Genomic DNA, 13,895 nt, shown 5'->3' with positions numbered 1-13,895 from the left:
ACTTTATCCAGGTTTAAAAGTAACAACACCCCCATATTTTCAATGAGGTCTGATTTATTTTGCGTTCCTTTACAAGCTTAAGTCACTTCAAATGAATGCAGTATTCTGGAGGAGTCTGACTGCTATCAGCATCATAATGCCATACAGCTTTACATGAGCTTATGCTGAAAATGTTGACGTTTAAAAGCTTTTCACTGCAAATAAAACTGGAAATCTTGGCCTGTTGCTATGGCAACTTTCATGCTTTATATTCCCGTCTTCCTGGCCTGCCTTACATTAAGACATGCTGCGCCGCCCAACTTAGATGTGCAGTTAGAATGTGTGCAGACCCACGCAAGATCTAAAATAACACAATCAATTCCAGATCTCGTTCTGAAGGGACGTCTCTCCTCACAGCACAGCTGCTTGTCTGTTCAGATGATCCGCTTAAAAGCGTTTAAAACGGGACCGACGTCTCGTTTCCTGCCTCTTGAAATTCTGTGACTTCCACCAGTGGGAAATTATTACAAGCCAGCATGAATCACGCTAATATAGAGCACTTATGCAATGTCTGAGTCAAACCTCGACTTTCGGTCCGTCCCGAGACCGCATCGAGAAACATGTTTTCAAGTGGATTGCCACAGAAATCCCATGTGTTTTCTTGCGCGAGGCAAGATTAGGCTTTACCTCCCACAGAAACATGACGTCGGTTCACTGAAGACTTTGATTTTGCTGCGCTTTTTGTTCAGTGTGCTTAAAATAACTCCTCCTGCAGTCGACTTTACAGACCCTTGATATCAAAATCATGGGTTATATTCCATCGGTTAGCTCTGAGCTCTTCTATATGCCGGAGTGAAAGGAAACTTTTAGCATTTGAAATGATATCTTTCTCCTCCAGCTGTACCGATGACATCATTTTGCATTCAGATCCATATATGCATGATGTGGATTGTCCAAGAATGTGCAAGCGGTAAATCATGGCTCATGTAAACTAAAGGTTTAGAGTTCAACAGTGCCTGTCCACTTTTACAGTATATTTTCTTTCCATGGGGATTTCAAAAAAGTCTTGGTTGAAGCGTTATAAGCCATAAACCAGACCAACCAGCTTCAAGGAGAATCACAACACTACAAACTTTGGTTTGAAGAAAAAAAGTGTTTGAATAAAGACTGCATATACAGCTTTAAAGAGGGAAAGAACTACAATCCCATAAAGCATTGCAAACAGCCTAATCAAATTAAAAATAGAGAAATATAAAACATTTAAAGATGCATACTGTATATTTAAGTATTTTAAGAATGTCTTCAGCGTCTTGAATTTCAACCATGTTCCAATAGGAAATATGTCAATGCTGGGAAAAAAGTAATCTTTTCGCGGGACCTTTAATGCATGCTGTGAATATGTTGGCCATAACCATGTTTATATTATATCTGCTGTGTATTTAGACTTAAAAGTGTCATTTCTCTGCTCAGGATTCTTCTACTGTGACTCCAGTGACGTTGCGCGTCGATCCGCAGGGATACTTCCTGTACTGGACCGATCAGAATAAGGTAACATTTCTCAAATCACAAACCAGTGCAGTGTGATTGAAGCGTGTGTGAGGATTATTATTAGTATTTGTTTATTTACACAAGTGCTTCCCAGTTTTGTGTGCAATATATGTTGATCAGGTTGTCAGAGTTATTTATCATTACTATTATCTTATTATTTGTTAGTTTTAGTTAATTTTGTTGTTTTGATTAGTTTTTTAATATGCCTATTTATTTTTTATTCATTTTTATTTAAAGTTTAGTTTTCGTTAAAAAAAAGGTACATTTTGTCTTTAGAACTAGCTGGAAGTATTTTAATATTCCTATGTTATGTAATTTATTTCAATTAACATTTATTTATTTAGCTTTTTTTTTCAATTAACTACATTTATTTATTTATATTTATTTAACTTTTTATTTCAATTAAAGGGGTCATGAACTGCATTTTTTCATTGTTTTATAATGTTTCCTGGGGTGCACTTGTTAGTATGTTAGTATGATTTTTACATCAAAAATGGTCATAATTTAGAAATAAAAGGCATTTTCCAAGCCTGATTTTATCTTCTGATTTAAACGCTCTGTTTGAAGGGGCGTGTCTGTGTGAGACATCAGTGTAAACACCCACTGCTGTGATTGGCTAACAGGTTTGCATATAAAATAGCTGAGTATTACATGTGGAACTCTCTCGAAACCTTTTAGCAGGTTTCTACTAATATAGCTCTCAAGGTTAACTAATCATGGAAAGTGTGATTATAGCATTATATTGAGGTCTATAGCATCATATTTACATTGTGGCATGAAAGGTTGCAGTGATGAGCATTGTAGCCGATCACAGACATGTTGGGTGCATGAATGCAGTGATCTCGTCATTGCAACTCGATTTCTGCACACTAACAAATGCTTTCATCACAACTAACAGTGCAAACACGATGTAAATAAGAGATTTGTTGATTATAATGGGAGTTTTGGCGAGAGTCCAGAACTCAGTCACTGATAAAGTCGCGCTGTTTGATTGACAGCTCCAGCGATTGCAAAGGTAGCATTCTTTGATCGCTTTCTATATATAATTTAATCACAGTTTAAATAACAGATTATTTTCATAGTAAGTGAAACAATGTGAAGTTGACCGTTAGGTCACTGGTTTGACTTACCGACACATAGACAAAAATTGTACATCTGATTGTACATTACACATCAGAAATCACTGGTCACAGATCAGGCATTAGAATGAACACGGTAACTTGCATGTTGTCGCATCACTGTCGAGTCTATATCGTAAAAGTCTGTTTGTAAAGCCTGCGCCGAAATAGCGACTGATTTACCAAAGAATCCACCGTGAAATGTACAGAATACAAATAAATAACGCTCAACTGAGACATTCACGTTGTTGAAAATAAATAACCACATAGCATTAGGATTTAGTAATGTTATTTTTAGTCCAGTGATGCTGTATCGCTCTTCTCTCCTCCTCATCCCACTAACATGTCAGTGGGCGGGGCTAATGTTGCGATGATTAAGTAGGCGTGGATCTTCTTCTGCAGAGGACTTTCACTTTCCACAACAAGTCGTTTTTTGGCTTGGTTGCGATAAAAGCTGTTTTCAGTTCTGAAACTTACAGGATTTTCTTATAGTATGAAAATTTGGTTTCTCAGTTCACTACCCCTTTAACATTGCATTTATTTATTCATTCATTTAACATCTACTTTATTTCAATTAACATTACATGTATTTATTTTTATTTAACATCTAATTTATTTCAATTAACATTATATTTATTTATTTTTATTTAACATTTAATTTATTTCAATTAACATTAAATGTATGTATTTCTATTTAACATCTAATTCATTTCAATTAACATACATTTGTTTATTTTTTTATTTATTTTTTACATCTAATTTATTTTAATTAACATTATATTTATGGATTTAACATTGAATTTATTTCAGTTAACATCTAATTTTTTTTTTTTTATTTAACATCTAATTTATTTCAATTAACATTACATGTACTTTTTCATCTTGCCATGTAATTTATGTCATCTAGCTTATATGTTTTTAGTATTTTTAGTTTTGTTAATGATAAAAACACTGGGCTGTGGGCTAAAGAGACCATTAAGTGTCCTGAGCATTAAAAAGAGACATTACACACACTGGACATCTCATCAGAGCAAAACTGTTCATTTTATCTGGTGTGGTGTCACTTTCCAATGTCTGTCTGTAGGGAATGAGGTTGAGTCTATTGTCCAGATGGAGAACTGACAGCCAAATGCTCACATAGCCTCAGAGTTTGGCTAATCGAGGCATCCCACTTTCAATGAAAGCTTTTCATCGAAGCATGGATGAATTTTTAATTTGAAGTGTTTCTGTCCGTCCATCGCTTTCTGCAATTGATTTATGTACCTGGAGCTGCAGATTTGATAAACAGCATCTAATAGATTGTGCTCAATAGTAATTGCTCTGAAATGATCTGAATAGAGTTGCGTGTGGGTGAGGAGCAGAACAGGAAGTCACATAGTATTAAAAGGCAGAACTGCTCTATGGGACGCCAGACAATAATAACTCAAAATCACAAGCACGTTTGGTAAGATAACATCAGTACAGCAGCAGTGAAAGCGTCAGAGAACACAATCTTATCTTATCATAATAATTTAAGCTCATTGAGCTGTTTAAATGTTTTCAGCAAATGAAGTGCTCACCTGCCACAACATTGAAAAAAAAAGCATTGATTTTGAACTGTAAAAGTATGTTTAAGGATTAGTTCACTTTCAAAAAATGTTTTCCTGATAATTTACTCACCCCGATGTCATCCAAGATATCCATGTCTTTCTCTCTTCAGTCGAAAAGAAATGAAGGTTTTTGAGGAAAACATTCCAGGATTTTTCTCCATATAATGGACTTCAATGGCAACCAATGATTTGAAGGTTCAAATGTCCGTCTCAATGCAGCTTCAAAGTCTCTACACGATCCCAGCCGAGAAATAAGGGTCTTATCTAGCGAAACGATCGGCCATTTTCTAAAAATAAAATATATATATATATTTATATACTTTTTAACCAAAAACTTTAGCCTAAACTGGCTTTTATGTTTGTTTGTTTTTATTATGCATTAGCATAAATTAAAAACTGACCCTATCCACTTTCATAATGCATGTTTCTGGTCTTGCATGTTATTTCAGGGAAAAAAAGTCTTGAGACTTGTAGACTGAAAAAATGCATTACAATTACGGTGTAAATGTATGCATAAGTTGATGTACAGCGAAGGCAACAGGAAGTGAGGTCATGTCAGTTGAGTGTGGATTTGGCACCATATTCTCTTTTTCTCCTCTTGCCCTTTTATATAAGAGAATCGATTATGATTCAGTCGAGTACAAGTGTGTTCCAGCAAACTCCATCATATCATTTGTCATGTGAGTCAAGTGCAGAATGTGTGAAAGTAGCAGTGAGTAATATCAGAATAATGTTCATATGAGTGACTCAATCTTCTGAGACCAGATGGTATTGAATAAAACATAGCTAATTGTGACGGACTCTGAAGGACTCGCAGGACTCCAAAACTGTGTTGAATTATTGCCTGAAGCACAGTATCTGTGCTTATAGATATTGCTGAAAACAAAAGTAGGGCCCTATGAACACTGACGGAACCGCAAAATCAGTCATAAAAACGGAATTTACTACCAAGGAATTTCATGGAATTTGTAAAATTTTTCATGAATTAAATAAAAACAGATCCATAAATGCATGAACTTCATCCTCAGAGCTGCTTTGAGAGTCATTTCATGTGCATATTTGCTTTTCATTTGAGAAAAACTATCATCATATCATAAACACTCAGAAACTCAAAGGTCTTAACGGCAACCCGTCAAAATAAAAGTTCGGTTTAACTTGAAGAAATTATGACAGAAATATATTACTGTTGTGCAGTAGAATTAAGCATCTCGATGTAATAATAATACTAACACCAATAATAATAAAAATAAATTATATATTAAAACTTTATTTTTTAAGGAATAATCACAAATTTTCTTAAGCTGTTGCATAACAGTAAAGCTCAGTTGTGCAAAAAAAGTTTGTTTAATTTCATATTATTAAAAGATAAATTAAAGGAATGTTTTTAGGCCTTTATTTGATTGATTGCCAAAAAAAAAATACACAACAAATAATAATAATAATAATAAAATAAATAATTAATTCGACTTTTTTATTATCAAAGTTTAATTAAACCATTAAAATGGAATCCAGAAAACTTAAATCAGAAAGTCAGAATTTGGTGAAAAATAAAATGGAATTTGAGAAAAAAAGATATATTTCATAGGGCCCAAAACATAAAATATTTGTTAAACATTTAATAAATTTTGTATGATAAATTTTTTATGATTTCAATTAATTTGACATGCTTTTTGATTACTAAAATTGAATTTTACCATTTAAAATGGAGTCAACGGGGGAAAAAAACAAAATCCAGAAACATTAAAACTGAAAAACGGAATTTGAAAAAAAAATAAATAAAACGGAATTTGGGAAAAAATTTAATGGATTTCATAGGGCCCTACAAAAGCATGTCTAGATCACACTAAATATTAACACATTCTTGTTGTTCACCCTGATATCATGTGTATAATATACATGCACATGGACCGAGAAACCAGAGGTCACAGTTGTTTTTTTAAATAACATTCTACTTGCAAATCAATGAAAGCGATGAAAACAAACCGACAGTTTTTCCTGTCCATAAAATACGTGAGGAATTCCAGAACAGCCGCCTCTGGCCAATAGTAATGTAAAAGCATCCAGGGTTGTTATGCAAAGCAAGCATCTATTGAATCAATACATGATTTTCTATATTTAGATGCACTGCAGGCCGGATTGTCGCCAGCGAGAGACGAGGAAATCATTACAGTCACTTACAACCAGCTTCATTATTGAACATTGTTGCACGTTTGTGAGTTTTCTGTGGATAGAGAGTCAATAGACTGCGGTTTGCTCTGCTGAACTATCAGATATTTGATCATGTAGTCTCAATGGATTTTCAGCGAGCACAGAAGCAGGAGTCTGAGTCGGCGACGTCTTCTGCAAGCTGATTTCACGGTGCCTGGTGCCTGTCTTCAAATTGCTTTAGCCCAACTCCCCGTCACAGACCACCTCCATCCCCTGTTGCCATGGCGCTGGTGAAGCGCTCGCCACCATACTCCAATTTTCATATTTGAGCCGGTTGACTGCAGAGATGCTTTCATTATTCAGATAGCCTTGGCAGTTACTTGCAATTATCATAAATATTATATAGTCATATTATGGGGAGCATTGAAGTGCATGGCGTTATAGTTGCATGTTTTACAGGCACCCTCACATGATCAGAAAATATAAAACTGCATTAAAATATCCTACAGGCATTGTTCGGTTTCTCCTCAATGTCGTTTGTGCATCATGTTTTTATTTCGAAGTTATCTGACGGTCTGAAGTAAATGTGAGTTGAGTTGGGATTGACCTCATGGCCCAGTGAATATTAAAGGAGACGTTCTTGTGTAAGTGTTTTAGGTCAAAGCGCTGAACAAATGACATCCAGGTTGTCTTTATATAATCTCCTGGAGTCTGCTTGTCCTCATCCTCGACTGTGTCACACACGCAAAAGTGTGTCAGCGAGGGGTGGGGATTGCAGCCCATCCAAAATGCATTTCAGGAAGGAACAGAAATATAATATAGAAATAATGATAATGGATGGATTTTGAAATTATAATTGATTATTATGTCAGTTTAAGGGAAAGTTTTTAATCACCAGTGGCCGGTTGCATAAACCTATTTAAGACTAGTCTTGCAAGTTAGTCGTCTAATTTTTTTCTTTAAGACTGTAGTCAACCGATGTGGATTTTTTAAATGTGGTCTATATTATATATTATATATAGTATAGTATTATAGTATTATATACTATATTATAATTGCGAGATATAGTCAGACTGGCGTGATATAAAGTCGCAATTGTGTGTTATAAATTCAGAATTGCGAGATATAGTCAGACTTTCTTGATATAAAGCCACAATTGTGTGTTATAAAGTCAGAATTGCGAGAAATAAACTGGCAATTGTGAGAAAAAAAGTCTGAATTGTGAGATAAAAAGTCACAATTACCTTTTTTATTTTTAATTCTGTTGCGGAAACAGTAGGTGGCGACACGCATCCGATTCATTCATTCAACCGATTCATTCAAAGCACTGATTCATTCAGGAGTCATTGAATCATTCATGCAACCGAGGCTGCGTTTAACTCCACTTTGGCCCGGTCCCAAATGGCACCCTAAACACTTGCAGTCTTCCTATCGAGGACGCATATGGACTGCAGAGCACCCTTCTGAAAGCTAAAATTACAAATGGGACACCCTTTGGTCTCGTGGACTTCACGATCACGCGTCGGCCAGTGTAAGTCCACAAGACCGTTAGTGCTTATTAAGTGAGCCATTTGGTACAGGGCCTTTTAGACATACTTCAACTTCCATAAGTAACTAGACATACTACAACTTCCTTGGGGGAATCTGCACCGCCGTTTTGAAGTGCGTTCAACTTCGTCAAGTGGGCAAAGAAAGTTTATTTAAACAGACCAAGATTTTGACCGAGGGAGCGAGTCTACTCATATGTACACATCGGGCAACTACATAGACTACAGTGCAACACGATTATGACATCAGTGCTCACACTTAATTTACCCACAAGTGATCAAGGGCTTAGGATGTTTCATTTACTGTAAACACATAGCAAGAATGCCACCAGTAGCAGGCACTTGTGTATTTAAGCAATGACGTTCATTCGAGTGTACGAGACGGAGGGAAGTTAGCGAGATCGGTGTGAGAAATAACTGACCAAAACACAGGCTGAAATCGCATACTCTCTTGAATAGGTACTTATTTCGAATAAGCAATTACTTTGCGGCCGCTAAAAAAGTATGTTCTATATAGCATGAATGTGTATGAAATTCATGGAAGTCTGGATTAAATTCGTACTATGAATGTAATCCACATGATCTACATCCGCCATGTTGTCATTGTCATGTGACCTTCCAGCATCAGTTGTCGCTTCTCTGTCATTCACAAATCCTCTCCTGAGGCCTCATGGGATAGTAAAGTGTCCATCAGATGCACACTTCAGAATCTCACCGGAAGTAGTTGATCATCTGGGTACTTTCACCTACTCTTTTATAAGTACTGTAAATTCGAAAATACTTATTTTGTCACATACTGTTTTTTGCTTACTATATAGTAGAGAAGTATGCGATTTAGGATGCAAACGCAGATTCGTTCATAAATACTGATTCATTCAGGAACGAAGTTCAACCGCGTTGAGTCATTGAATCGTTCACTCAATCGACTCGTTGGATCATCCCAGAACACAAAACACCACGAAAGTGTGTTGCTGTTACAACCAGTTGCGGAGATGGAGGATGCAAGATCTACGTGCAGTAGTGATGTTACATTTGACACTGAAGCTTCAAATCGTGTGTCGAGTACGCAGCGCAATTTCTCATGAAGCTCCGTGCCTGAGCGCGTATTGTTTTCAGAGAAACACGTGATCAACGAAAAATGAAGCCTCACTTTCTTTCCAGTCACGTGAATGCTTCACTTTGTGTGTCGGAATGCTTGAACCCAGATCACTACTCTACAGGTTTTTTCGAAGTTTAAGTAGTTATGAAGTTTTTTGTAATATATATAAATAAGCCTACAGCCTATGTTACATGATCATATATTCTGACACATAAACAGCATAGAAACCATAAAATATTAGACCAACATTTACTTGCATCAAGCAACTCTTATTGCCACACTTTAATATGACTTATATTCTCAGAAAACTGAACATTTAGCATTGTCAGGCTTTTATTTGTGCTTATGGATAAAACAACGGCGCTGCACACTCAGCTGCTCATAAACATGGCTGCTATAAATTTGACCTGCCACAAGATGGCGCTGTTTTCGACACACTTGGTGCTTCGAATCTTTTCCCGAAACATTCAGGGGAAAGCCTCAGTGCTTCATGAGGCTTCATTTGCCCATCCCTAACGTGCAGCAGCTTCATCAAACTCAAACTCAAACGGATACTCAGGGACAAGATCGGGAACAGAACAACCAAAACAAGTAACGTTAATAACTGACAAAGAACCAGACAGAACACAGGGTATACATAGACAGAACTGAAGAGAAAATTAACAAGACAACACCTGAAATGAACTAACAATCAATCAAACACCATAGAAACAAACAGGCAGGGGTCGGAGAAACACAGAACCAAACTAATTGACAGAACACAGACAAAATCCTACGGCAGTTCTGTTGTGTTTGTTCGGAACAATTTTCAATAATAGAGGTAAAACAGATTGTATCTGGCGATACTGTGTCTAAAATGTAGGTATCTCAATATTAACTTCTTGTTTATTCAAATGAGGCATATTGCAATCACAATATTTGTGATATTCATATTCGGAAACAGCACTCCCTCCCTGTGCTTAAATGCTTTGGCTGATTTAAGTATCTCTGTGGTGTGACATTATTTTCTTTTAAAGTATAGACCTTGTTTACTATGAGACCATAAAAAGCATGCATAATTAAAATAAAGGAATTCGAAAAATGCTTCGTTTTTGTAGTACGGTGTCACTACAGGGCACAGTTACATCCCCATGTGTTACAAATGTTGTCCCCTGAAGCATATGAGGTTTTACCATCATAAAAATGATGTTATATTTTTATCCTCATTCATCGCTGTGTTGCATAAATGAGAATAAAGAGCAAATGCCTCTTTGTTTTGTTCAGCTCAGTTGTAGCTCAGCCATGCCAGCAGAATGCCGTCAGCTTTCGGTTCTGCTGCAGCTGTCAGAAAGCATATCTATCAGCGTGCCCATTACACACTGCAGACGCAAATAATGCGGCGCTCTGGTTCCTCATCATTTCCTTAGGAATGTATTTTTAAGAGAGTCATTCGATTCTTTCTTTGATCTGGATCTAGTGCGTAAATTAAACAATGTGTTCTACATTTGCTAAATTATTAATCCTTGATTTTCCATCAGTGTTTTCTCTGTCAACACTCTCCATGCTGTTGCCTTGTGTGACATCTGAATGGCTTTTGTGACATTTAACATAATATTGATTTGCTCCAACAGCATGAAATTGTTTTTGTGAGCTGTGACATAAAATCTGCCCTCCCTCTCTCAGGAAACAGACCTATTGGACATCAACTACATCAAAGATGCAAGGACGGGGAAATGCACCAAAACGCCAAAGGTAAGACCATGTTCAATGCATCCTGCTATTATTAAACAAACAAACTATGCCAAACATGCTAAACAATAGCAATGATATTTCCAACGTCTTTTAAAACTGAAAAAGGAAAGTTCAGCAGTGACACAAGCAAATCCTGAGTCTAATTCAAGTCAACTTCTTATCAACCTTTTAAAGTCAACATGAAATCAAAATGGACAGTTCTTGTTTTGTTTTTCTGATGACTTGTTTACTGTCGTGAGGGCGGGGTAACCTGTCAGTCACATGAGATCGACCAATAGCAAACCACAACCATTCAATCAGCTCCCAAATGGACAAAATCAAGACCCACCCTATACATTTGTTCTTGTTCAAGAAGCCGTTTCACTCAGATGTCCGTCACAACAAGGAAGAAAAAACTATTACAATCTTTAAAGGGGTGGTTGATTATGATTTGACTTTTCTAACTTTAGTTAGTGTGTAATGTTGCTGTTTGAGCATAAACAACATCTGCAAAGTTACAACGCTCAAAGTTTTATTTTGTGTGATTAGTTCATTCACAGTGCTTGAGTAGTGTTGTTCAACAAGAAAAGAAATGCACAGTCAAAACTAAAATATTTTAATGTTTTAATTAATCTCGGCACTGGATGTTTTGGCTTATAACTCATTGAACGCATTTTTGAGATGTCTGTGGAGTAAATAAATGAGAAAAATACTTGTGGGATGCTGGAAAAGATGTGTGTCACTGTTAGAGTCAGAGATGGGACCAAGTCACACATGTGCAAGTCTCAAGTAAGTCTCAAGTCTTAACCTTCAAGTCTCAAGTAAGTCCCAAGTATTTTTTTCTTGGGCAAGTCAAGTCAAGTCAAGTCACAGGCTATGTCAAGTCAAGTCAAGTCAAGTCCTGTAGTAGGTCAAGTCAAGTCCAAGTCAAGTCACATTATTATTGTAATTTTACCTGCAGAATCTGATCTTAATAAAGTGTAAAGACCAGATATGGGTAACTGTCAATAAATTACAATAATTTGGAGTTGCATTGTAAATACTCATGTTCAGTAAAATACATCATGGAATCAAACAAAATTGTTACTTCATAAAATTATTTATTTTTCACTTCTGCCAACAGTGTTTAAAATGTAACAAAGTTTAATGTTGTATGTAAACTGTGTTTACAATAAGTGTATTGTGATTGTCAAAACATTTTAGTAACTAAACTGAATTGTATTCGGTTTAGTGACAACATGTTACAATGTTTACATGGTACAATTTCTGGTAAGCTACGCTTTTTTATTATTTCAATTCAATTATTGTAATCTGATTTAATATTGACTCATTTGGATAAATATTAGGTAGGCTACACAAGATAGGCATTAATTTTTCTCAAGAAAAAAACAACTCACCTAATGCTGTAAATATACAGAGAGAGATAATGCGTTTTTTATTATAATAACAACTTTATTTAATGATAAGTAAAAATATAATAAATATGTAATAGTACACATATTTAGCAAAATACTTTTTTCTAGCCAACTAACGTGCTATAGCCATATTATGGTCATCAAATGGCTTTCCTGGGGTAAATGTTATGTGACATAATTGTTCTCCAGCTGTTTTATTAAACCATTTGTTTGATTGATTGGTCGATATTATGTATGAGGAATATACATTTCGGTAAGTTGTAGGCCTACTGTATCTTTCAACATTGTTCATTCGTGTTTATTTTTAGAGATGATCGGTTCACCTGCCGCTAGGGATCTGTCGCGTCACATTTACAAGCGCCAAAACGGTATTTATTGTTTGAATTTCGTAATAAAAGTGACATAATCTGAGAGCTGAGATTTTTTTTATATCATATGTAACCTCCTCTTGCGTCGCGATTTTTCTGTGCGTGAGAAAATGAACGTGTGGCGACGTGAGAGCATGTGAAAAGTGTCGCGTGTGTCTCACGGTGAATGCGTGAGTTGGCAGCTCTGTCTGGCTATCCGCGATGTTAATGTTGCATGTCTTGCAAAGCGCTGTTCATCTTTTGCCATCTTGTGAATAATTCTTGAAGCCGAAAGCGATGACCCTCGGAGTCAGTACCCCTCCGGCTGACATGTTGATGTGATATCTGATCTGAGTGGGCGTGGTGTGCGAGGTACGAGAGGGCGCGACTGATGATAGTGTCGTGATCCAGTCATGACAACGCTATTCTCAGCCTGCGCTCCAGCTGGGTAATCAACTTTATTTTTTAAAATAATTTATATATTTTATATTCAAACTTGAAAACATGATGTGATTAACACTCAAGTCATTCAAGTCATCGTGTCTCAAGTCAAGTCAAGTCCCGAGTCTTTAACTTCCAAGTCCGAGTCAAGTCTCAAGTATTTTATTTTTTGTCAAGTCAAGTCACAAGTCATAAAAATAGCGACTCGAGTCGACTCGAGTCCAAGTCACCAAGTCACAAGTCCCCATGTCTGGTTAGAGTTGCAGGACTAGTAACACCAGTAGCTTTCTATCCATTCTCCTTCATTCACTTGCATCCGTTTATAAGTATGTCCTTGTAATGGAGGTTTAGCTGTTACTACGGCATTGTGCTCTGTTTCCCAGGCCCTATATAGGTTAATAGCTCTTGTGGGTGATAAGCATCTCTCTATGAGGGTAATGGTCTGTGCAATCTGGTGTGGAATGGCCACAGGCAGACAGACATCTGCACCCACGCTATATCTGGATCTAAATATGGAGCCCGTGGGCTGCGGGTCTCCCAGGTGAACTCTTTCCTGACGCTCATGGACGTTATTTGTGTGTGTGAGATGAGAGAATAGGCACTGGTGCCAAACGAAACGCACAAATGCTATGAAGAGTCATTTCATGCGTAACGTCACAGTGGTCGTCAACAGAAAGCCTGCTTTAGCTTGAGTTTGCACTGCAGATCCATTGATTTGGTTGTGGATGGTCCATCAAAAGGATGTTGAGGAGATATGCAAGCGTTTGGGAAAGTGTTTGATCACGCAGCCAAAAATTAAGAATATTTCAACGTTTACAGAAAGAAGCTCTGATGTAGGCATCTGTTTCAGGTGGTCTAGTTGTGCTTTCCAGTTTCTCATTTTTTAAATGAGAATATCTCTGAGTGTTTGGCATGGTAATTCAATTCAATTCACATTTATTTGTATAGCGCTTT

The 13,895-nt window shown here is 36.6% G+C and overlaps 1 protein-coding gene across 2 annotated transcripts in view; it reads left to right on the top strand.

The window, feature by feature from the left end:
- plcb1 (phospholipase C beta 1) overlaps positions 1-13,895 on the top strand; it is a 74,411-nt gene that overhangs the window by 1,573 nt on the left and 58,943 nt on the right. For both annotated transcript variants that reach the window (XM_081347649.1, XM_081347650.1), the window contains exons 2-3: positions 1,450-1,527; positions 10,691-10,759. In XM_081347649.1, the coding sequence (XP_081203775.1) occupies positions 1,450-1,527; positions 10,691-10,759 (147 nt within the window). The remainder of the gene's footprint in view (positions 1-1,449; positions 1,528-10,690; positions 10,760-13,895) is intronic.

This window comes from Scardinius erythrophthalmus (genome assembly GCF_964197995.2).
Source record: "Scardinius erythrophthalmus genome assembly, chromosome: 19".
In the NCBI taxonomy this organism is placed as follows: Eukaryota; Metazoa; Chordata; class Actinopteri; order Cypriniformes; family Leuciscidae; genus Scardinius; species Scardinius erythrophthalmus.
Note: the sequence above shows the minus strand (reverse complement) of the source record. Positions and strands in the feature narration are given on the sequence as shown.